At 36.3% G+C, this 25,846-nt stretch overlaps 1 protein-coding gene across 3 annotated transcripts in view; it reads left to right on the top strand.

The window, feature by feature from the left end:
* Window positions 1–25,431, top strand: part of SLC4A4 (solute carrier family 4 member 4) — a 355,228-nt gene extending 329,797 nt beyond the window's left edge. For 2 of the 3 annotated variants that reach the window (XM_061145831.1, XM_061145830.1), the window contains exons 20-26: window positions 196–268; window positions 8,561–8,629; window positions 11,416–11,589; window positions 13,253–13,414; window positions 17,392–17,488; window positions 20,129–20,199; window positions 20,891–25,431. In XM_061145831.1, the coding sequence (XP_061001814.1) occupies window positions 196–268; window positions 8,561–8,629; window positions 11,416–11,589; window positions 13,253–13,414; window positions 17,392–17,488; window positions 20,129–20,172 (619 nt within the window). In that variant the 3' untranslated portion in view covers window positions 20,173–20,199; window positions 20,891–25,431. The remainder of the gene's footprint in view (window positions 1–195; window positions 269–8,560; window positions 8,630–11,415; window positions 11,590–13,252; window positions 13,415–17,391; window positions 17,489–20,128; window positions 20,200–20,890) is intronic. The other variant, XM_061145832.1, reaches the window with a different exon arrangement.
* The last annotated feature ends 415 nt before the right edge of the window (window positions 25,432–25,846 follow it).

The following is a 25,846-nucleotide window of genomic DNA, read 5'->3' as shown; positions in this document are numbered from 1 at the left end:
ATAGTTTTAAGAGAATTTTATAGTTCTGTTGAGCCTATAAGCTGCCCTTGAGGTGTTAATTACGTATGATATCCACGCCTTTGTGAAATATCGATTTGGTCAATGTAGAGTCTTTTTTTTTTTTTGAAGGTGAAAAGACAAGAGCATGTTCATGAAAACAAGAGGTAGATTGGTAATCTTTTGATTTGGTTTCAGGGAACAAAGAGTCACTGGAACCCTTGTGTTTATTCTGACTGGTCTGTCAGTCTTTATGGCTCCCATCTTGAAGGTAAATATATGAAATACTCACCTTCTCCTCCTCCTCAGAATACTGACAGATAACTGGATATGTGAAGAATAGAATTCTCCAGGAAGTACCAACGAGTTTCTTATCACATGCATAACACACTGAATGAAGCAGGGGTCAGGTAGAATGAAGACTTGAAAACCTTTTATCTTTATCTTCTTCTCACTCCTTCATGCCTTCTATTATTATCATTATTGCAGTAATTTGGTTGAACCATATTAAATTACCACTATTCAAATTTTTTGACCTATAGCTAGGGCGGTTTCATATAGTTCACTTACTACCTGAACTCCACTCCCAACATTTTTCACTCTGCTAGTCTCTCTACATCCTTTCTTCCCATCACTTCCCATTTACTTGTCTTTAAATCATACCCTCCCTTCCCACATGAGACTCCTGGAAAACATGAATGACTCAGGATGATCATTTTGTAATTGTTCTCTTGTTCTTAATGATTGCTGACTGTTTCTATTTTCTTCAAATCACAAGACCTAATATCCACAAAGAGAGACTGAAATTAATGATTTATAACTGGAAAACTTTAGAAATGAACTTTTGAGGAATAGAAATGATAGATTATTTAGAAAGTTAGGGTCAATATGCAGGTTTGATTGATGGGGTGAATGTCTCTTTAACAGATGACTGTAAACTGTATATGAAAGCCTATTTAGAAGTAGAGATGGTACTAAAAAGTGTAATATATATGTATATGTATATATATGTATGTTATGAAACTTTCCATTTTCTTTTGTGACACAAATATTTTATTCTTTTTTATTATAGAAACAATACTTGCCAATGATTGATAATTTGTATCTTATGCTTGGCATTACAGTACAAAGCATGAATATCACCTATGGACCTAACAATAACTGTCAATAACCTCTGTTAGCAGTATCCTTCCAAATTTTTCTCTGAAAATTTTTGTTTGCTTTTAAACAATTCTCATTTTTAAATTGGTTTTTTAAATGCCTATTTAATTATACAAGTAATGAAACAGTACATTCTTGTAAAGAACTCAAACAATTCAGAAGTACAGGGCAAGGCAAAACTTCATTTCTTTCAAGTTCACACATTTATATGACAATTGCCACCTAGATGAATTCGTGGAAAGTAGAAATATAATCCCAACTTACAGTTTGGACTGACTTTACCTTCAGAATAATTAGATTAATGCATACAATATGCACATAACAGTTTGTAAACAGTAAAAAAAGGCTTAAGTATTCATCCTTTGCCCTTGATTTCCACAATATCAGTTAATCATATAATTAATTTTTGACTGGAATCATGAAGGAATATGTATCTCATGTAACGTGTGGGGAAGTAATAGTAACTGCAAGGAATTTATTTCTGGTTACATACAGAGGACCTTAAAACAGGACAGATCTTATGTTCTGTGGGGACAGAGAGAAATCTGTTGTCCCTTTGCCAATACAGAGCAAATTGTCGGGTAGATTTGAGTTGTTGTGAGTTTCACAGCATCAAATTCTCTGCTAAAGTGCTGTGTGTCTTCTGTCGCCCCATAGACCCCAGCACGTCAGCTGGTGGAAAGTCTAATGACAGTTTTTTCCCACATGGCCAATGGAACCTCATGTGGACAGGGCAGCTCTTAGAGAGATCATTATAGCCTCAAGTTGTGGAAGGCTCTACTCAAGTTCCTCAAGTTGTGGAAGGCTCTACTAGGAAGGAGCCCCTGGAGCCCCTGAAGGTGGACTCACATAACACAACTGCAGAGTTTCTTTTATAGGATCTCTTAATACATCAGTTCAGTTCAGTCGCTCAGTCGTGTCCGACTCTTTGTGTAGGACGTAGCCACTAGTAAAGATAAGTCAAAATTTTCCCATCAGTTCCTATGTACTCATCACTACCCACTCTTTTTTCATTTATTTTTATATTATTTCTTTTCATGAATGCAGTATAAAATCCTAACTCAAAAAAGTCAGATGTGTTTAAATTTTTTTGTTTGTTATAGCAGATTGGCTTTAACTTGGAGAATCTGTCAACTGAGTAAATCATGCCTGATTCCAATGGGACACAGAGAACAGTGTATAAACTGCTATTTTTGGGAAGAAATGCAAAGTCTCTTCCTAACTCTTTTCTCACCCAAGTATGGCTGCAGAGAAGTTAAAGCTGAAAGAACTTTATTTCTTTGTTTTATGCTGATTCTTTTTGCCCCTGATTTGTAAAACATGTTAGTATCTACAGGAGCAGATTACAGTGCAGAGAAAGGAGTGATGTAGATATAAGGGATCCCTGAGCATAGCTTGCTTTCCCTTTGACCTTCCTTAAGTACTCATGTTCTGGCTCCTCCTCTTTCGGGTACTAGTATCCATGATTGTGGCTATTTCCACCTGGCAACTTTGGGTCAATACAAAGGAGTCAATATGAGAATCAGTGAAAAGTGAAAAAGGAGTTCAGCAGTCATTTGTGCTGGGCAAAATTTTGCCCCAAATGTGGGAAATGAAATTGTTTTGTTAATGTAGTTTTCCAACATATTGTAGGAAATATAGATTTAAAAACAAGGGTTCAATAGTCTAGCATTGACTATTGCAATTCATTGCTTCAGTTAGTGAGGCTATTCCTTACTTCAGGAACCACATCTGAAAAGGTCAGCCAGTTTCAGATCAGGTGCCCTTCTTAGCACTGAAGTTTGCTAAATTACATGCATTTCACTACAGGAACCTTGTTAGCTCATTTGAAAAGTCAACACAGGAAAAAAACAGATGTTGAGAGTAGTTTAACTGAAACCTAAGTTATGACTGAGAAAAGTCAAGATTAACAATTAACCTCTGAATTCACTTAGAAAGTGGTATTAGCACCTAACTTGGAGGAGGGAATGTGACTATGTGTCTATATAACTGTGTGTTTTAACGAAACACATGACAACTTTAAGGAATGGTTTTACTTCAAAGAGCTGCCTTTGAAGAGTAGATCAAATGAATGAAACAGAAACATGTGACTTTTTAAAATTTCTTCCCAACTCCCTTCCACCCTTTCCTCCCAACTCCCAGGACCCCTCACAGGTTTGGTGGCCTCCAGTGATGCTAGTTATAATATTTTCTGCCATGCATTAAGTAGTCTGGGTAGTTGCTCCCCATGCCTATGTAGGCAGACTTACTGTGAACATTGATTACTTTGAAGTTGATGACTTCTGTTTTGATCTCTTTGCCAAACTCTGTCTTTTTACTGAGAAGAATGCAGTATGGGGAATCGTGGTGTACTAGCTTTAAGTTCAGGAGGATACCCCTTGACCTTGGCCAGCAACCAGTGGTACATGCTTCACATCTCACCACTGGTTCAGTACAGCACTGCTGGGAAGCAGGAATAGCCGACTTCCCAGGCTAGCTAAGACAGTTTAGATCTGTGTTTCTGCAGCGGAAATACTGACTGGTAAGCTAGTGTTCTATATGGGGAGGCTCAGTGAGACCAAAGAGCAGGAAGAAGATGAAAGGCAGTTTCTGCAGCTTACTTTTTCCATTCTTCTGGCTAGCCGAAAGCAATAAAGATCAAGAAAAGTTCACTGCTATTTCTGTTGCCTTTGCTTGGATTAGTTTATCTTTAACATGAAGAGTGACCAGAATTTATCCTTCAGATTTGTTCAGTGATCTAGAATGTGGAGGAGAGCCTTTAATTTGTGTTTGGCAGACATTTGTTGAGCTCCTGCTATATGCTGTATACTCTGCTTAGTAACAGGGAAACAAGAAGTGATAATGAAAATGATGATGTTGATGATAAAGATGATTGTATTCATAGCTCCCGTTTATTGAACTTGGCCTTGAACTAAGGACTCTGCACACACTTTTTATATTTAGTTCTCCAGTAACACCTACCAAAAGTATACTCACTTAGGATTTTTTTAATCTTAAAAAAGGTTTTAATTGGATTTCTTCACCAACCGTATAATACACAGTTACTATGTTGTTAACATCTCAAATTTCTTTTTTTTTTTTTTAATTTTTTATTGGGGAATAGCCATTTAACAAACAATGTTGTGATAGATTCAGGCAAACAGCGGAGGGATTCAGCCAAACATAGACATGCATCCATTCTCTCCCCAAATCCCCTCCCATCCAGGCTGCCACATAACATGGAGCAGAGTTCCATGTGCTATACAGTAGGTCTGTGTTGGTTATCCATTTTAAATATAGAGTGTGTACATATCCATCCCAAACTCCCTAACTATCCCTTCCTGAATCTACTTTATAGTTAAGAAAAATTGTGAGTAACTTGCCAGGTCACAAAGTTCTTGAATTGTTCGAGCCAAGATTTGAACTCAGGCAGTTCTGAGTCCAAAGCCTGATCTCATAACCACATGGTGTACCACCTTTGAGATAAAACAGTATTTGCCCTCAAAGAACTATTCACTTTCATTTTCCTTGAGATGATCTTCCCCAGCTTCTCTGACCCAATATCTAATTCTCTCAAGTATAGAGAAAGATAGCCATTTTACAAACTTCTTCATCATAGCTTGCTCCACAACTTCAATGCTTACGGACCAGATTGCAAGCCTGCGGCTTCCTTATGTTGATTTTTAAGGCTTAAGGGTGTGAAGATATTGTTTTAATAATATGTTCCTGAAGAGAGTTGTTAGTGTTGAAGAAGCAATATTGTAAAACTTTGATAAAACCAAGGCTTGTGTTCTGACCTTTGTAGCCCTTCTTCTGTCCTAAACTCCTGCCACATCCGGCCCAGCACAGAGGAGCCAAGGAAACTTGTGCTTTGCACTTGTAGGCTTCTCGACCTGCCACTAAAAGCCCTCTTGATAATGATTTCAGTACAACATTCATTGAGGAGGGCATGACAACCCACTCCAGTATGCCTGCCTGGAGAATCCCCATGGACAGAGGTACCTGGCAGGCTACAGACCATGGGGTTACAAAGAGTTGGACACAGCTGAGCAACTCAGCCCAGCACATCTCTACATTCATCAGATATCTATGATGAGCCAGACCCTGAACTAAATATCTGTGCTATGCAGTCTTTGTTATGGGGCTTCCCTGGGCCCAGCAGTAAAGAATCTGCCTGCCAATGAAGGAGAGGTGGATTCAGTCCTTGGATCGGGAAGATCCCTTGGAGAAGGAAGCTCCAGGATTCTTGCCTGGGAAATCCCATGAGCAGAGGAGTCTGGTGGGCTATAGTCCATGGGTCTCACAAAGAGTTGGACACGACTGAGTGACTAAACAACAGCAAATCTTTATCATAAGCTCTATATGGATGAAAATACTGAAGACTGGGGAAGTTAATCATTTTCTCTGGGTTGCACAATGGCAAGTACCAGAATTGTAACCCAGGTCTGTCTAACTTCTGTGCCCATGCTCTTATCAAGATCTCATTCTCGGTTTTATACACACACACACTGACTATGATTCTGCTGGGAGACCTCATTCTCATACTGAAATCTGTGCTGTGGACAACTGCAGACCCCCCTCCCTCCCCTTCTTTTTAAAATTACATTTACCTTTTTTACATTTTTTTTTCTTACGGGGATAATCTAATAGTATCAAAATCAAAGGGAGGAATATGTCACCAGAATTTGAAAATTTTGGTAACATTGTCTGAATATGTTAATATTGATCTCATCTCTGTTTCATTATTCTACCTAGTGATAGGATCAAGCATTTAATTTTTTTCATTTTTAATGTTTATTGAAAGCATTGTACAATAATATTTATCTACAACTATGCTTTTTGGCATTCTGGGTATGATTGCTTATTTGTATGATTTTTGGCATAATTTTATCATTTGACACTTCTTGATATGCCTGTGAATTTAGTATACCTTGTGTTCTATGTTTTAATTTCTCTTGTCTTACTTTATAATAGTGTCTCCCTGCTATTACTATGTATATCATAGTAGTTAAAATGGGATCCTATCTTTTTAAAGCACATTCTTCTTTTCCTTTCTTCAGGAAATTTCTATTGTGATTAATGATTATATTGTGATGAATTTTTAGGGATTGACCTTCTGATATGACTCATAAATCAAATCCAATAAAAAATATCCTTTAACCCAGTAATTCTGTTATGTTTCATCAGAATTTCCAAACTGAAAGATTTTTACTGACACCACACTACCATAAGAAAATGGTGGATTTAATAAGACATTTGTATCACATTGAACTTAGCTAAAAATCAAATTAATAGCCTTCTTCATATGTACTGTTTTCACCACAGAATAATTTTTAAAAAATATGATCATATCTAAAGCTATTTTCCTCCTCATACCATATTCTGAGTTAATGCTATCTTCTGATTTCATCTTGTGATTAATTTGGCAATATGTGTCATCATCAGTTCAGAAAGAACAGGCCTAGGCACGGGCGCAAATTGCTTTCACTCTGGCATTAGAACCACGTTCAAGAAAATGCTTAGCTAAGCTTAGGTGACAGGTAGGGATAAGGTCCAAGATCATCTTTGTGATTACTTTCTTTTAAGCCAGATTAAAAAGTAACTATGGCAGGATTTCTAACAAGTTTCCCATGAACGATACACTTCTTTTCTCTCCTTCCACCTTTCATTTCTCTCCAAGAAATTAGAAATGAAATGATAAGAAATCATCATATATTAAGGAAGAATGGAAGTGGCCTTGTCTGTGGAAGATATTTTAAAAATTAAGAAGTAAGTCAAAACAAAACAATAAGTCAAAAAATAAAAAGAGGTGATAATATGTATACAAATAACTGATTCACTTTGCTGCATAGCAGACACTAGCACAATATTGTAAAACAACTATACGCCAATAAAATTTAATTTAAAAAAACAAGTCAAAAATATGAAAGGGTCTTTTCGTTAGTTTCATTTTGTATTTTTTTAATAAATTTGTATGGAGGCATCATAAGGAATGGAAACACGCATGCTCTAAGGAAAATGAAAACAACTGTCCAGACTCAAGTGTCTGGAACATGATACATTCACCTCTGTGGTGACTGTTGGGTACGCACAGCTTCACTGCCACTCACACTGTCCTTCCACCACCTTCAACTTTCGAAGTCATTTAATTTTCTGGGTTCAAGATCAAATTAGCTATGTTAAAATTATTAGTCTTTTTTAGAAGAGGCACATAATGTTTTCATAAACTGGTATATTTGCTCTATATAAATTTAACAGTTTTTATAGCTAATCAATAACAGTTGGCAGTTATGACCTCTTTTGGAATTTATCCTATTTCTCTAGTAGTCGCCAAAGGGTCTCAGATACAGAACTGTTGGAGGTAATCACAAGGAAAGGCTGATAAACATTTTGCTTCAATTTCTTAATACATGTGATAGTTCTTTAAAAATTACTCTAAAGTCATACTGTTTCCTGGCTACAATAGCCTCCTTTGTGCAGATTTGGTAAGACTGGACTTAATTGACTGTGGTTTTAGTATTTGAGCTTTGAGAACTCCTGAACTTGAACTTCTTTTCAAAATCCAAGCTTGAGAACCCTTTTTTGTTGTTGTTCGGATAGAAGACTTCCCAGAAACAGTCATCCCTGATTTGATTTGTTTCCACAGCGCTAGGAATATTTCAAAGGTTTAGGAATAGACAAAAGTTACAAACATCATATTGGAACTTCCCTTACATTACTGTATAAATTCTTGATAACTGATGCATGAAAATGTATTAATTCATCATTAAAAGATGTGTATTAATCTGTGTGTGTGATTAATTGCTTCCAGATGCTCCATGCTCCTTTCAAGCAGCATTTTCATTAGTTAGTCCTCTTAATATTCCCAAGAAGAAGAAAGGGGACAGTCATTTGATGTTTACTTAATTGAAAGAGGCATTTATACCCCGAGCTGATATTTGGTGTATAAATACTGCAATTTTCACTTGGTGAAAATTAGTTAGAGAAAATTCAGCAGACTCTTGGGACAGAAATTTGTTCTCAGGAGTGGGGTAGTCCTCTGCCTTTCTTTCTACTGCACATTTCATGCAAACATCTGATTTACATGGTCATTCCTTTTAAGGGGAAAGTGAAACAGACTTTTTCTCCATTAAAAAAGTCATTTTAAGGTCATGCATGCTAATTGCTTTTAAAAAGTGCAAACAAGCATCAGATACAATATGAAAGTCTCCTTCACCCCCCTTTCTTTCTTTCTAGGACAAAGTGTTTAGAAGTTGGTCAATGATGAGTATAGCACACTGATTAGTGGTCACTGTGTTACTAAGTCCTGTCTTTTAGTTTCAGATTTAGCTTTTATTTAAACTAACCCTCTCTTTTACTGTTTTTATTATTATTATTATTTTATTATTGTTTTTAAACTTTCTCCAATTTTTTTCCATCCTAGTTTATTCCCATGCCTGTTCTCTATGGTGTGTTCCTGTATATGGGGGTAGCATCTCTTAATGGTGTGCAGGTAAGTTTTCCATAGCAATCTAAGCATAGTTTACGTTTTCTAGTAGTAGTATGAACAGTCCAGTAATAGATCATTGAAAAAAGTGCTAATCCTTAACTGCTGTTTTAAAATGCATTTATTTTCTATTTTCTCCACCATTCATCTGTGTCTCTGATTTAGTTAACAAAGTAGATTTGTTAACAAATGTCATACATAATCATCCTTTAAATAAGCTGTTAAAGGCCATTTGACTAGGAAAGTAGGAAATCTCTCTGTGATCTCCCTCCCTCCCTCCCTTCCTTCCTAAGAAGGAAGTCTAACCTTTGAATGTGCTCGAGGCACTATTTATCCATTTGTCTTTACCCTATACTAAGAGCAACCTATTCTCACTTGATTTGCTTTTCCCATGGCTGAGATCACTGATCAAGAGTTTGGACCTTAAGGATCAAGTCAACATGGTTAATGTGCTACTTTTGTCAAAAACTTCAGTTTGTCGCATCTTGGGTAAAACTGGCCGCCTTTTTAAAAAATCGTTAAGGAAAACTTTGTAAGGGACTTTGTCTTTCAGTTGAGGTTTAATTTAATTGGCACCAGGGAACTGGAAGTACTGCTTTCTGGCGCCTTGTTAACTGTGGCCTTATTTAGCACTTAGTGATGTTTTAATGGAAAAGACTGCATGTCCTGTGAGGATCATAAAAATTTATTTAAACCCCTTTGTAATAATCCTTGTTTTCATTTATTGAATTCAGATTAATTTTATTTTAGAGTCCAATAGAGTGGCCAGAACTCCAAAAAGAGAAAGGCTATTTTATTAAGTAGAGTTCCTTGCTTAGAATTCTTCACCATTTCTATATTTATTACAAATACAAGGTGGTTCTTCATAGATTGGACTAGAAGAATGTGAATGTGGATTTATTTCATGAATGTCCATGAAATTTCTGAGAAGTATAAATGTGTAAAAATATTTTTACCTAACATAGTAAATATTCTTTCTTACTTTAAATGGAAAAATGAAACAAACATGGTCCCCAAACAAATAGTTCATATTTTTGTTTGGCCTAAATAAGTCAGTCTAGATCAAAAGTTTGATTTATGTGTTCTAGATGTATAATCAATGGTTGGAGCTACATGCTTATTAAGTCAAACAGAAAGGAAAAAAAATCAGTGAATTTATAACAGTAGGGGAAAAAGATCACTTGCCGAAAGGACAGCTAGTGGATTTTTAAAATTCTACTGTGGTATTGCCCTATTGCCGTTTCTCTTAACTTTTTCTCTTGACTCGCCCTCTTTTATTTTTATTTATTTATTATTTTGGCCATACTGTGTAGCTTGTGGGATCTTAGTTCCTCTACCAGGGATTGAACCTGTGCCCTCTGCGGTGAAAGCTCAGTGAACTACCCCTGGACCACCAGGGAATTCCCAACTCTTCTTCATTTAGACCTTTTTGGCAAGATTCGAGTTAGTAAAAAAGTTTGTTACCTCAATCTTCATAGGTGGGACTGCTCCTATCAGTCAAAAATAACTTTGGAGGAAGGAAGAAAACTCTTTAAATAGGAAATCACTTCAGGGAAGATTGTGATAGCCTATTTACTTTACATTTTCCCCTTTTCTCTAGAGAGAAAGTAGATATATTATTTCAGAGTTCTTATTAAATGGTTGTTCGATTCAGCAGATGTTTAGTAAGCATCTTCCATGTGAAAATTCCTATGATAGGTATTAAATATCATCTTTATTATCATCATTGATGTAAACTCAGCAGTTATCCTTTGAACCACAACACCTGGCACATAGGTGCTCAGTAGTCATTTTAATACCTGTCTATACATAACAGTGTGATAGCTTTTCCTAGATCAGGTATCTAGTTGTTGGTGATCTGAAAGTCACTATGATATTCACATGGCTTTTCTCTGGGAAATAGTAATTTATTGCTGAATATATTAGTGAAATTATGCCATAGATAAATAATGTGAAATTTATGATAATACCAGTGCATTCCCATTTTCAGGTCAGATGCTTCTTTTATATCCTTTTAAGTATATTCAATACTTAAAACAGTATTGAAATATACATGATACATAGCATCTCCTCTTCTTTTCAGATAAGACAGCTTAGGCACAGCTAACACATGAGTTAGCTATCTTCCTTCAACACGTTATTAATAGCATAGACCCAGGCACTTCTCTCCTAAGGTGTAGACAGTATATGTAGAAAATAGGAGCTGAGGACTTCCTTGGTGGTCCAGTGGTTAAGAATCTGCCTGCCAGTGCAGGGGACATGGGTTCGATCCCTGCTCTGGGAAGATCCCACATGCCGTGGAGCAACTAAGCCTGCACAACACATCTATGAAAGTGTGCTCCAGAGCTGGCAAGCCACGACAAGAGAAGCCACTGCTCACTGCAACCAAGGAAGTTCATGCACAGCAATGAAGACCCAGCACAACCAAAAATAAATAAAGTGTAAAAAAAATGAAAGGAAAACTCTAAGATCTTTAAAAAAAAAATGTAGGAGATGAGCATCTTGAGTTTATATTTGACTTTGAGACTTTATTCTTTAGTGGCCACTTTGTCTCATGTTGTCCTATAACTGCATAACTTTCCTGCAAAGTAACAAAAACCGGAAGAGTCGTACTGTGTCTTACTGTGTGAGATGATGCTTCTTCTCTTCCTGACCAGTGTTCTCTAATAAGGTCCCTGCTTGCCTAAAATATAGACTATAAAGCACCAGTGGTTAGTTAGATGGAAAGAAATGACTTGGTGCGTCAGCCCTTGCAGTAATGTGCTTGTCCTCTCCTTCCCTTTTCTCCCCAGTTCATGGATCGTCTGAAGCTGCTCCTGATGCCTCTGAAGCATCAGCCTGACTTCATCTACCTGCGCCACGTGCCGCTGCGGCGAGTGCACTTGTTCACTTTCCTGCAGGTGCTCTGTCTAGCCTTGCTCTGGATCCTCAAGTCCACCGTGGCTGCTATCATCTTTCCAGTCATGGTAGGGATTGTTCTGATTGAACCCACCCATGAGATCACACCAACATCATGTAGTTATTGTAATATTGATGACACATGTGTCTTTTATGGATAGTTCCAGTTTTTGGTTTGTTTTTTTTGGGGGGGGGGTTTGACCTAATCAGTTTGGTGGGTTATAACTTAAGGTTCCTAGGACTCTGGTTGTCTAGGCTGGACCTTTTAGTCAGCTGAGTTCAGGTACTGGCTCTGGTTCATGCTGGCCCCTGAACTTCCCTGAGCCCCCATTAACTCATCAGTAAAATGAGAGTGGCATCTTTGTTTTATTCTGTGCATCAATAATGAATATAAAGTGGATAGCACAATGCCTGACACGTGGTAGACACAAGTACACATGACATTAATTAGTTTTAAAATATTGCTGTACATTGGAGTCAATCAGAATACACTTCAGGCACACTTCAGGTCAAATAATAGAGGACCAGTTTGGCAACTTATAAGAGGTCAATGAGTGAATTAGAAGAAATGGAGAGATAAGCTTAGTTTTTGAAGCTCTTCAAATTTGTATCGTGCTAAGTTGAAGGGTAAGTCTGGGCTCTCCTCGCCATGTTATGATGTGAAGGAAGGTGAAATAGCTAATGTTCAACTCTGAATCACAAATGAAGAAGGACATAAGGAAATGCTAGCTCTGTATTTGACTTCATCATTGAATTTGTGTGTGTGGGAAATAATGCTATGGTAGCTTTACTTTTTTTTTTTTTTGCTTTTTTTCTTTTTAATTAAGTTGTTATTTCTCTAAGATATGCAGAGGCTGACATAGAGCATAATATAAAGACAACTGTTAGTTTGAAGTAGAGTCAGGACTTCCGGGTCCTACTGCATATTAATTTTACTGTTGAGCAAAAGCATCTTTAATATACCTTCAAGAGCAGTTCATAAAATCAAAGATACAAAGCTCAAGAGTCCTGGGGTTCAAGTTAGAAAGCTGGGACCTTTTGTATTCTCCCATTATCTGGCTTTGTGATCTTGGATGACCTACGTATGTCCCTAAGCTTCAGTTTTCTCTGCTTTTGGGTTAGAGGTATTAACATCTACCTTTTGGGTTGGTTGTCATGGGAATAAATGAGAAAATATTGTCTAAGAGTTTACCACAGTGTCTGACTAAGGGTAAATATTCAGTTAAAGGTGGAGATTGAAGTCACCCCATTGGAATAAATGGTCTGAGCAAACTAAATACTCCATTATTAATATTTTGGAGATGTCTCTGTGAACTGTGCATTGTACAGATTTTTTGTCTTTCAAAAACCTGTATGATGTTTTAATTTTGAACAATTAGCAATCATATGCAGGCTGTTTTTCCTTTGAAACTTTAGTTATTTTATTAGAAATCTGACATGGAAGAAAATGCTTTAGAAAATAATGCTTTCACACAGAAATTCCAAATGGAGGGATCACACATGACAGTGAACAAAATTAAGTGAGCCAAAGTAAGACTTCTATGAACCAACTTTCCCCGTGAAGAAAATGTTTATGGTCCCCTTAATATAAGTCCATACAAGCCAGACAAGTTCTGTCATACTTCAGCCTTGTACAAAAACGTTTCTACTGGTTTTGGTAGAGCAGTATTAATACGCACTCAGACTTCTCTGACATGCATTCTTTCCTACCCTTTATATCTGTCCTTCCAGATCTTGGCACTTGTAGCTGTCAGAAAAGGCATGGACTACCTCTTCTCCCAGCACGACCTCAGCTTCCTCGATGATGTCATTCCAGAAAAGGATAAGAAAAAGAAGGAGGATGAGAAGAAAAAGAAAAAGAAGAAAGGAAGTCTGGACAGTGACAATGATGATGTAAGGGGCTTTCTAAAATTCCGAAGTAAAATTCCAAAGTTGGTTAAACAAATGTGAAAATTGTAATTTTTTTTTTAACCCTTCTGTGCGATGTATGTCTGGTTTTGCTCTTTGTCATTTTTCACCTTCCTTTGCTGTTTATTTTCTTTCTTTGTTTTTTAAAAATATTTTCTGAAATCTTCTGTAACTGCGAATATGCTAATAATGATATAATGACTTCTGAAAAATCAAGCCCACCGTATTTAAAAAACTTTAATCTCTGATCACCTAGATAAAAAAAATGAAGCTTGCTTCATAGCTATAAAATGTATTGGGTTTACTGTTGATAACCCAGGATTTAAATTTGAGATAATAACTCAGTTTTATATAATTTTAAGCCTGATGAGGACAAATGCTTGGTGACCTCCCCTCCTTGATTTCTGTATCTACTTGAGTGGGCCCTCAAAAAAGCTTCTCAGCTATTTTATTTACCCTTGCATTGGACTTTGACATAATTTTTAAAACTTTATTGGGGTATAGTTGCTTTACAATGTTGTGTTAGTTTCTGCTAGACAGTGAAGTGAGTCAGCTATATGCATACATACAGCCCCTCCCCCTTGGACCTCCCGCCCAGCCCATCCGTCTAGGGCATCTGAGAGCACCAAGCTGAATTCCCTGTGCCATCTAGCAAGTTCAGACTAGCTGTTTGTTTCACACATGGGAGTGTATGTCTGTCTGTCTTACTCCCAATCTGTCCCACGCTCCCTTGGCCACACTGTGTCCACATGTCCGTTCTTTACTTCTGCATCACTGTTCCTGCCCTGTGAGTAGGTTCGTCTGTACCATTTTCTAGATTCCACACATTGCGTTAATATACGATATACTATTTGTTTGTTTCTCTCTGACTTCACTCTGTATACAGACTAGGTCCATCCATGTCTCTTCAGATGACCCAACCTTGTTCCTTTTTCTGGCTTAGTAATATTCCATTTTACGTATGTACTATGTCTTCTTTATCCATTCATCTGTCTGGGCATTTAGGTTGCTTCCATGGCCTGGCTATTGTAAATAGTGCTGCAGTAATGAATATTGGGATGCATGTGTCTTTTTGAACTATGGTTTTCTCAGGGTATAGTCCCAGTAGTGAGATTGCTGAGTCATCTGGACTTAAGTGCAATTTGAGATTGCTTTTCTGTAACCCTTCAATAAAATGGAAAGGAAATTGGCATTTGGGGTCTTTTTACATAATTATAATAGTCAGTGTTGTAATTTAGGTGATCCTCTTGCAATCGTATGACTAAGCTAAAGAATAAAATCATTGTCCACTTTTTAGGAAAATATTTCACAGAAATCTTGGTGTTTCACTAGAGTCTGTAATCAGGACTGGGAGAAAATCTGGGATTTGCTTTTCTTTCACGCACACACACACTCACACAAGTAGCTTATTTCAGTAGCTTTCTCAAAGGACAGCCAAAATGACACCTTTTACATGAAGATTTGTAGATTTGTTCTAGGGTTTACACAGAGCAGTATCCCCACTCTAATGGAATCCCCAGTATCCTTCTAACATGAGAGTCTTGTTAGTTTTTGTTGTCTGGTCTGTACTTGATCATTTTGATGGATCGGGCATACCTTGTCCTTAATTGCCAAAATAGCTCTTTACTTTTGTTCCTGTTCTACAGATGAGGAACTTTAGATTGAGAAATGTTAAGTCATTTTTCTAAGCATACACATATTGGCAAAAGCAAAGCTCTCGTCCAGGCCTGTCTGGTTATTTTCGATTGGTCAAGCTGTCTGATATTGTATTCCTTTTGGAGAACTTGGAAAGAGTACAGCGAAGGAAGGCAACAGATGAAATTGGATTTCAGATAAATTGATCCAATAGGAAAAGGCTAAATACATGAGGCACATTTAGCTAAAGAGAAAAGGAGTCTGAGGGAGCTTTTGTGACCGTCGTCATCCATCTTCAATGAGAACAGGTGTATAGATTTTCTGTTTCCAGTGATGACAGAAAAAGAGAAAATGTGCTTAAACTGCAGCACAGATTAAGATGCAGTGTTAACAAGAATGATGCGTTTACACATTGAATAGAAATCAAATTTTGAAATAAATGTCTAGGCTACTCAAGGCAAAGAAAAGATTGCCTGAAATACTGAGATAATTAAAGCAGTATTTCATCTTGAATTTTTAAGACCAGTACCTCAGTTTATGTATATGGACACCAAACTTAAAATTTATTACACGTTACAAATGTATGAAATAACTTTATGGAATCATCTTCTCTAATGAATTTTAAGGAAAAATAGTAATAAAATATCTACTTTTCAGAATGTTTTAAATTTAGCGCTCTCTAATGTCAGAGGTTGGATCAAATGAGCTCCTGAGACGGTCTTCTAATTCTTAGATTTGATTTTCAGCAAATCACATTTTATTTAAGCAGTGCTATTCTTTTACTAACAATATTTATCATTTTCAATCCACATTTCCAACAGATTTCTTGAAGATAATGTGTACTATGTGTTTCTTTTCCTCTTTCTCCTCTTTCCCCTACCCCCTTACCCCCACAAAAAACAAACAAACAAGCTTATATATGTATCCTAGACAGTGAATCCAGCCAGAGTATATCTGTGCCATAAGTTCTGAGTATTGAGCCCATTATTGGGGATTCTCCATTTGAAATGTGGCTTTCCTAATGTTCACTTGGTCATTGTGTGGTTTGGCATCCATGGATATAGGGAGCTAAACGAGGGTATGAGAATTCCAACTCTAATATTTGTGAGCAAAAGTAGTGAAAATTATGGCTTGCCCGCTTTTGAGCCACTCAGTCATTTTTGAACCCACCCATTAGGCTATGTATGATTAAGGGTAAGCTGCCAATCTTTTCATCTATAAATGCTATTATTTGGGGGAACTTTGAAATACTGTACCAAAACCTGTTCTTGACATTTTCATTTTTTTTTCAACTCCAGTGCAATATTTTAATCTTTTGAAATATTTTAATTCAATATTTTAATTTAATATTTAAGGCTCATTATCCTCTTTAGATTTATCATAAAGGAATTTTCTATATGTGTAGTAGTTTTATGATAAGATTTGTTTTTTATTTTCTTTAATCCCTAGTTCCCATTTTTCCCCTTTCAACTAAATGTCATCTCCTCAGTACTTTCAGTGAAGAGCTGAATTCCATCTTTTGGGTTCAGGCATAGCCATGGATTCAGTATAATGAATCCTGAAAAACAATAAAGTGTTAATCCTATAGAAATCTGTTACAGTTTTGTTTGGCTTAAGTAGTCCGTTCTTTAAGAAGCTTCACGATTTTTTATTTTGGTGATGCTTCTTTTCTGCTTATCTGACCATCTCAGGCACCTTCCTTTTGACTTTATCTTCTCATGTTTTGCTAAATTTCCAAATGTGTTTGGAATAAGCTAGTGAAGATGAACCTTTACGTTACAAAATAGTTTTGATAGAGTATTACAATAAAGGACGGAGGGTTATTTTCAGGTCTATATGGATGACTCTTTGAGAGTGAATATTAGAAAAAGTATTCTTATGTGTCTTGGAAGGAAAGATAAGTCATCATTTTCCTGGGGGTAGTGTTGGAAAGCATAAATGAAACAAAATTTCAAGAACATATAGTTTAGGAAGTCTCCTAAATTTAATCTTTCACACTTAACTGTTTGTTTCAAAGACACATACAGTTAACCCATAAATATTTGATTGTGAATCCAGCTTATGGAAAACTTTACAATTGTTTTCATTTGTGGTGGGCTCCATTTGTGTGGTTCTAGTTTTAACTGACTTAATTCCCTTAACCTAGAAGAAAGGAAAATAAGTGTGATGGGAAGATGCCATAGGACTTGAAAAGTCAGCAGAGATGTGATTGTATCTAAGGCTGTTCTCCTTGGTACAGTGTAAATGATAATGTGATAGGTTTAATCCATCCTGGGAGGTCTGTGTAGTAAAAACTTTCTAAAAACTGTTGTAAATTTCTTTCACAGTCTGACTGCCCATACTCAGAAAAAGTTCCAAGTATTAAAATTCCAATGGACATCATGGAACAGCAACCTTTCCTAAGTGATAGCAAACCTTCCGACAGTGAGTAGAACTAACTTCTTGCATGCCGGCTGGAATATGATTTGCACTTTACAGAGAAAAAACTTAAGGACTGTCATCTCCATTCACTTCCCCTGTTTTCTTTGTTTTTTTTTTTCCTATGTGCAGATTTATACTTAATTATTATGAAATTTCATTTTTACATTCCTTGATCTTTATTCTTTACTTTTTCCTTTTATCTGTAACCATTTAAGTTTTTGTTTGTCTTTTCTCTGATCCAAGTCATCGCCAGTTTCTTTGAACTGCTAAACTCATAACCATGTTTTTAATTGATTTCCTTTTTTTCTGCTGGTATGTAGAATGGCAGCTTCTAGTACTACCTCACTGTCTGTTACTGTTTGTCTTCCTTAGGTTTCCACCAATGATCAAATCAGCTCAAAAGAGAGATTGCATCGTGGGTTTCTTAAAGATCAATGAGTCAATTGTTAATACTGAGAATTTGGCATAAATGTTATTTCAATTAAATTGGCAATCATTAAATATTACTACCCATCTTTGGGTATAGCCTATAAGATATTTGCATTTTCTTCCTAATTTCTTCATTCTCCTTCTTTGTAATTGTACTGGTCTTTCTGGGGGTAATAGCCTGGTGGTAAAGGTGTAATGGTTTTTGACATGTCATCTTCTTTTCTTTTTTTTTTTTTTTTGTAATTAACAGGCCAATTGAAAAGGGTGAACACTTTTGTAGTAACATTAGTGACTATTTCAAGCTTTTTCAATAGCAAGTACCAATTGCCTCCACACTATTTTGAGTTTTCATTTGAAGAAAACATACTCTTTTAGCTCCAGATGCACTTCAGCGTATCCTGATCTGTTACAGGAAAAGACAGTTGAAGCATTTTTATTTCTATTTGACAATGCTATTTCAGCTTCAATAAGAAGTTACCAAGAAAAGTTTGAAATGAATGAATATCTATGGAAAATGGGTATTTTAATTATCTCTTGGTGTTTATCACAAAGCTCAGCAGCTTAAAACAACAGACCTGGATCTCCTCACGTAGTTCCTGATGTTTAGGAGCCACTGGTTTGGTGATTCTGGCTCAAGGGCACTCTCAAGCTCTTTTCTGGGTCTAAGTCTGAAGGCTTGACCAGAATTGGGGATCCACATCCAGGCTCAGCACAGGGCAGTTGGCAGGAGATTTTAGTTCCTTGGCTAGTTCCTATCTGCTAGGGCTGTCCCTGCCATGGCTGCCAGCGATAACAGAGGAAGAAACCAGAACAGAAGCTGCAGTCTTTTATAATAATGCCTCAGGAGTGCTGTACCCTCTCCTGAGCATATTCTATGGGTTACACAAACCAACCCTGGTACAATGTTGGGAGGAATTATATAAGGACATGAATACCAGAAGGTAGGCAGCATTGGTGGAGAAGGAAATGGCAGCCCACTCCAGGGTTCTTGCCTGGAGAATCCCAGGGACAGGGAAGCCTGGTGGGCTGTGGGGTCGCACAGAGTCGGACATGACTAGAGTGACTTAGCAGCAGCAGCAGCATTGGGAGCCATCTTGGAGACTGGTTCCCACACTGGTTTAAAGAAAGGAGAATTAAAGCGGTCTCAGCTTTGGTGTCCAATCTGTAATCTGTGACTGAGACTACTTTCTTCTCGATCCTATCAGCAACATTTAGTTGAAAATTTTTTTTTAAGTTCAAGCTCCCCAAACCATTATTTGGTTTCATTTTTCATTTCCAGAGCATTAAAGAACAACAAAAAAAAGAGACTGTAGAAGTCTTCTATTGGCATCATGACCTGGCACACCTCTTCCAAATACAATTTTAAAACCACTTTTAAAAAATCAGAATGGTGGCTCAGAATGTAAAGAATCTGCCTACAGTGCAGAAGACCTGGGTTCATCCCTGGGTCGGGAAGATCCCCTCGAGAAGGGAATGGCTGCTCACTCCAGAATTCTTGCCTGGAGAATTCAATGGACAAAGGAGCCTGGTGGGCCCCAGTTCAAGGGGTAACAAAGAGTCAGGCATGCCTGAGTGACTGACGCTTTTACTTCATACTTTTTAAAAAAAATCACCAGATAGAATTTGAGGCTCCTGGAAAAAGTATATGGCAGATTGATTATTTATTGCTAGTTCTTCATTTTCTCAAAAACCTTTAAAAGGGTATTTTGAAAGTAGTGGATATGACATGAGAAATTTACTTAAGCAAAATACCCATGATCATTCTAAAATCTTTTCTAGTATCATATAAATCCATGAAAGAACAAAATTGATAGTGGATTTGCAGTAGAAGCAAGTTCCTCAAAATCTTTATTTTACCCCCATGAATAGTAGCAGGACAAAGTTGTGAACGCTAAAGATGGCAGGAAATCCAAGGGCAAAGACTTAGACATTCAGTAGATGTTATCATTCTCTAAAAATTCTTAAGCTTGCCCTTTCACTGAAAGCAACAGTGGCCCATCCCAGAAAACCTAGAATAAAGGAAACAGTGATTTTGTCTTTATCACACTACTTAGATTCTTGATACAGTGTTTATTTAAATCATGTAAACTTGTCTTTCTTACTATTTCCAGTTGTGAAAGATGTATCCAATTTTTGTAAAGACTTAAAAATTTTTTCCTTCTAGTGTTATACTTTACCAATGACTATTTATGATTAAAAAATTTTTCTTTTTAGGAGAAAGATCACCAACATTCCTTGAACGCCATACATCATGCTGATAAAATTCCTTTCCTCGGTATGCCAAGGTAAAGGACAGCCCAGTATCTTATGTTGTTCTGTGGGGTGATTGCCCTGCAGACATGGAATCAATGGCAGGTTATTGGCAGGACACCCTGTTCTCCATCCTCCCTACACATTTATCTTAGAAAAATTACCAAGACGTCAGACCTCATCCAAGCTTTTACTGGTAGAAAACATTCTAAGAGACCTATTCCACCTACTCTTAGAAGTAATGAAATCTTTCAGGATCATTAAAGTCCAGGATCATACCAGTGTCATCTCTGATTTGAGGGTAGCTGGCATTTCCTGGTGGTTCTTCTCCAGTAGTTTCCTTCCTTTTTAACACAGCTCTAGAGATTTGAGATCCTCCTTGATTTTCAAAATCGTGAAATCTCTGAGTATTTTTCACATCAGTCTTTTTGTCCTTTAACTCCTGACAATTCAGCTGCCTGGTAGTTCTTTCTAAGTTGTTGGCTTTTTTTCTAACCTAGGTATGAGAGCTTTTGAAACTCTTACTTGAATTTCTTAACTCCCATTTGGTAACTTCATCCCATTTTTAAAGTGTTTATTTTTAATACAGAAGGAGGAGATAAGTATTTAAAGAGAACAAAGAAGGACCCACTTGACTTCTGTACAACGCATAAACATTTGACAGATGGTAAAGGAATTCTGTTGTACTTACTATTTCCTTTTTTTTTTCTTTTTCTTTTCCTCTAGTCCTCCTAGAACTCCAGTAAAAGTCGTGCCTCAAATTAGAATAGAACTTGAGCCTGAAGACAATGATTACTTCTGGAGGAGCAAGGGAACAGAAACTACATTGTAACCTGTTTGTCTTTCTTAAAACTGACCGTTTTTGTTGTTTATGTTCTCGTTTTTTGTCTGATTATTTTTTAATTTTTGTTTTCTTTTGGTTTTTGGTCACTGGCCAAACACCACAGCTCCCTCTCTGCTTCTCTCTTGCATAGGTTAAAATCCAGACAGTAGTGCACCATTCCTTAAAAACAACAGCTGAAGAACCCCTTTTTGTTCCTACACTTTCAGATATGTCCTCTGACAACCAAATTCCTCTGTCACTCAAGACATGCACAGACCCTGTCATTTTCCTTTATTGAGCAGAGGGCAAAAGCATTAAGGATTTTATAACACCTTTTATTAAAATATTGAAGGAACTTCCAACATTAACTTTGGAGCTGTGCTTACCGGCTTGTGTTTCTGTCTGGTCGAACAAACCTTGACCTCCAGACAGTCCCTTCTTGCTTGTATTGCTCTCCAGGACTGGAAAACGTGCTGCTATTCTAACTTGCTCTTGCTTTTAAACCCTAATCTTAGAATTATCAAAAGAAGGAAAACTAAAGGTACTTTATTCCCATTAGAGAAACTATTGCCATCATTGTAGCAAGTGCTGGAATGTCCCTTTTTTCCTATGCAAACTTTTTTTAACCCTTTAATGAACTTATCTGTTGAGTACATTGAAAAATATTTTTCTTCCTAGATTTTGTTGTTTAAATTATGGGGCCTAACCTGCAACTTATTTTTTGTCAATTTTTTAAACTTTTTTTTAATTACTGTAAAGAAAATGAATTTTTTCCTGCAGCAGGAAACATAGTTTTGAGTAGTTCTACCTCTTATTTGTAGCTGCCAGGCTTTCTGTAAAAATTGTATTGTATATAATGTGATTTTTACACACACACACACACACACACACACACACATACACACACCATCTCTAGGGTATGCCTGAGGGCTAGATTGGACTAAAAACACCATGTTTCTGAGCATCCATTTTTCCCTTTCTTTAAGAGAAATTTAACTGTTCTATGAAGGAGATTGAGGGAGGAGGGAGACGCTCCTTTGTAATGGGAATAACTGATGTTTTGATAATAGTATCCCGGCACAGATGCTGATGGTATTACCATGTCAGTGTCCTATGCAGTATTGTTAGACTTTTTTTCATTTGGAAAATATTTGTGTGTTTGTGTATGTGCTCTGTGTGTGGCTGGTGCACATATGTGCAAAGTTAGAACGAGACAGAGTTATGGTAGGGAAAAGACAAAGTTACTAGCCTCTTGTGTCAGTTTTTATAAAATCCAAACCACTTATGAAAAATCTATCAGAGGTCCAAGAGATTTACCATTATGCAAATGAGGGTAAATATATTTTATTACCCAGATAGCAGTCACTATCACTGATACAGTAACCCTTATTTACAATACAAAATCCATAAGACTATATAATAGACCATTTACACATTTAAAAAGTGTTTATGGGAATGCAGATAGATCTCAGAGGTATTATATATGTATACATTTTAACAATACTCACATTGTCTTTAAGATTGAAAGGCAATTATTCTTTGTTATTGGGGCGTTTAGAATATATATGTCTATATATGTGTATATGTGTATTTCAAAGTACCATATTGAAAATTAGACAAATGAAAATTAGATCTTTAACCAAATTTAGCATGTTATCTAAATGTAATATCTTAATAGTCTGCATTATATATTATGAATTTGCATTAAAAATAGCATTTTAAATGGTGAATCCATAATTTTGGATTCCTAAAACCATATTTGTGATGTATCCTGACTAAGACAGGTTATTGGAGGAGTACTAGAAGCAGAATGAAACCACTTATTTTGGTTTCATAATATGTACATATTGACTCCCACTCATTCTTATATTAATTAAATTATAATTCTGTCCTTTTGAAATTTTCATTATAAAAATTTTATTGTCCTAAATTAACTGTTAGTTTTATAGTATCTGATAATCTTAAAACTTTTAATTTTATACAAAATAGACATAAATGACCTACAATTTTTTCATTAAAATGAAGGTGGCAGAATAAATGTTATTTGTTAAAATCTCACGTGCCAAATTTTGGCATCATGTTTGTATTTAGAGCTGTCCTTAAAATGATGATATTATCTTGTTTTTCATTATCCTAATTTAAAACTGTATGAAGCTTTTCTCTGTCTTTCTTATGGGAGCATTGATAAAATGTTTAGATGCCATGCATATTAAGATTAGCCTAACCTAGGATCTTGTTAAATTAAAGACACATTTGTTCACTTTTATATTCTAGATAGAATAATTTATATTTCTGATCATGAATCAAGTATCTGAGGATTCGTGTCCCTTTCTGTCCCTTTCAGAGAACTCCTGAAGCAACTAAACTCAGTATTTCAGCCTTTGAGTAGATAAAGCTACCTGTACCTTCATTTATTACCCATATTCTGTGACGGAAGGTTGATACTCATGAATGCAGAGAAGCACCTTGTATTTGCTAAAAGGAATAGTTAGTATCAAATCTTTTCAATATTTTGGAACCTAGGGAAGTATTTTAAAAATCACTTACTTTCAGAGGAGCACAAGTAGTTACCAACCTAACAAACAAACCAACCCTGAGGTCCACACAGAGCTACCAAATTATCTGTATTTTAACTGAACGTGGGCTTCCCTGGTAGCTCAGATGGTAAAGAATCTACCTGCAATGCGGGAGACCTGGGTTCAGTCCCTAGGTTTGGAAGATCCCCTGCCTGGAGAAGGGAATGGCTGCCCACTCCCAGTATTCTGGCCTGCAGAATTCCATGGACTGTATAGTCCATGGTGTTGCAAAGAGTCGGACACGACTGAGCAACTTACCCTTTCACTAACTGAATGTACTATCAAAGAACTAAAGCAGATTTTGGGGTGGTTTTGTTTTTATGTAAACTGGACACACAGAATACAATAGTAAATTTGTTTTACCAAGTGTTTCTCCCTGATGTAAACACAGAGATAAAAGGTTTATGTTGTTAGAATAAAGGACTAAGGGTACATGCAGAGTTGTTAAAAGTCCTATGGTTGTACTGACTCAGTGTTGGAAGGAGAGCATCTGCTTTATCAGAGCATGAAGACTTGCGGTCTTGCATTGGAAAGATGTTTTAGAGACACTGTTTTCCTGGATAAAATATGTATTTTAGTAGATGTAGATGTATTTAGTAGATGCATTACATCTACTATGTAAAATAATGATCAAGTTGGGATCCTAATTGTTTTGTGTGCCGTACTGGGTACAGTTCCTGCCTCTTTTTCCAGTCAGGCAGTGGAGTAGGGTAGGGGGGTGGAGGAAGTCAGAGAAGGAGGAAGACAAACCTTCTCTAGTCAGCCCCCAACCAATTCAAAGAATGGAGAGAAGAGAAACAATTATCTGCCATCAGAAATTCAGTTTGAATGTATTCTATGCACATGCACCAACACACACAGAGTAAATCTTTAATCAGCTATATATTGGTGTTTAAAACAAAGAACGATTGTCTTCCAAGTTTTTGGTTCTTTTTTAAAAAACTGTGTTAAGTACTTGAAATGTGTTGACTGCTGACTATCTTTCAAAAACAAAAACAAAACCGTTTGAGTTGTATTACAGAGGTTGACATTGTGCAGGGATGGGACAAAGCTTTCTTCAATCCTTTTCATACCACTTCATGATTTTGGTGCAGGAACTTGAGATGTTCTTGTTTATTCCATGAGATTTCACATCTACTCTTCACAGTATGAGCATGAAGCCCAGTGGCACCAAGTGGCTGAATACAATTGAATGATACTTTGCTTGGGCCTTGGGAGTTTTCAGATGATGATTTCATCGAGCTTCATTGTAGCCTGAAATAAAGAAGTTCTGTGATATATGCTAACCAGTCAAGTTGCTTTTTGACCAGAAATTTAGATATGTTCTATTTTTTGGCTCTCATTTTTTTGTGCTCTATGGGTACATACAAAAATCCTGAATTCTGTTTCTTAGGCAAATATTGCAACTCAGGGCTAAAGTCATCCAGTGAAACTTTTAGAGCCAGAAGTAACTTTGTCCCAGTCCTACAATGTGAAAAGAATGAATAGTTGCCTCTTTTTAGCCATTTTCATGGCTGGTACATATCCGTACACATTACTTTTCAGAATCAATACGCACTTTCAGATATTCTTATTTTTATTCTCTTAAGTCTTTATTAACTTTGGAGAAATGATGCATCTTTTTATTTTAAATGAAGTAGATCAACATGGTGGAACAATGATAAAGAACAGAAAACATTTCAATATATTACTAATAATTTTTTTCCAATATAAAACCTAAAATTCCTATAACATTATAGTATTTTACAGTTTTATGAAGCTTTCTATTGTGACTTTTATGGAATTAAGAGATGAAGAAGATGAGATATTTTAGCATTTATATTTTTCAAAATTAAATGTATACTTAAAATAAAGTAACTTTATGCATTTATGAGTGTCAAGTGCTTCTGTTCAACTTCTCAAATAATTATTAAGTGCCTGTTATTTTCCTCCTTTGGAAGATGTGGGAAATACAAAGATGAGTGAGTTCAAACCCCTGACCTCTGATTGCCTTTCATTACTCTAGGAAAGAGGATAAAATAGATGTCTAAATTATGTAAAATAAAAAATTGTAAGAATTATCTGTTCAAGTCTTAATGAAGGGCTATGATGCAAGGGCTCAAAGCAAGAAAAAGTATGTCCACTAAGAGCAATGAAATGGTTTATTGAAAAGGTGACATTGTTATTCTTCTTTAATATAGTTAGTGATATAGAAGATGAGTCTATATGTGATATTGAGGTATATAGTCAATTCTCAAAGCAGAAAAATTGCTAAGCATAAGCACTTACTAAAAAGTATTCAAA

This window comes from Dama dama, chromosome 6 (genome assembly GCF_033118175.1).
Source record: "Dama dama isolate Ldn47 chromosome 6, ASM3311817v1, whole genome shotgun sequence".
Classification (NCBI taxonomy): domain Eukaryota; kingdom Metazoa; phylum Chordata; class Mammalia; order Artiodactyla; family Cervidae; genus Dama; species Dama dama.
This window is presented reverse-complemented; position numbering and strand designations above follow the sequence as displayed.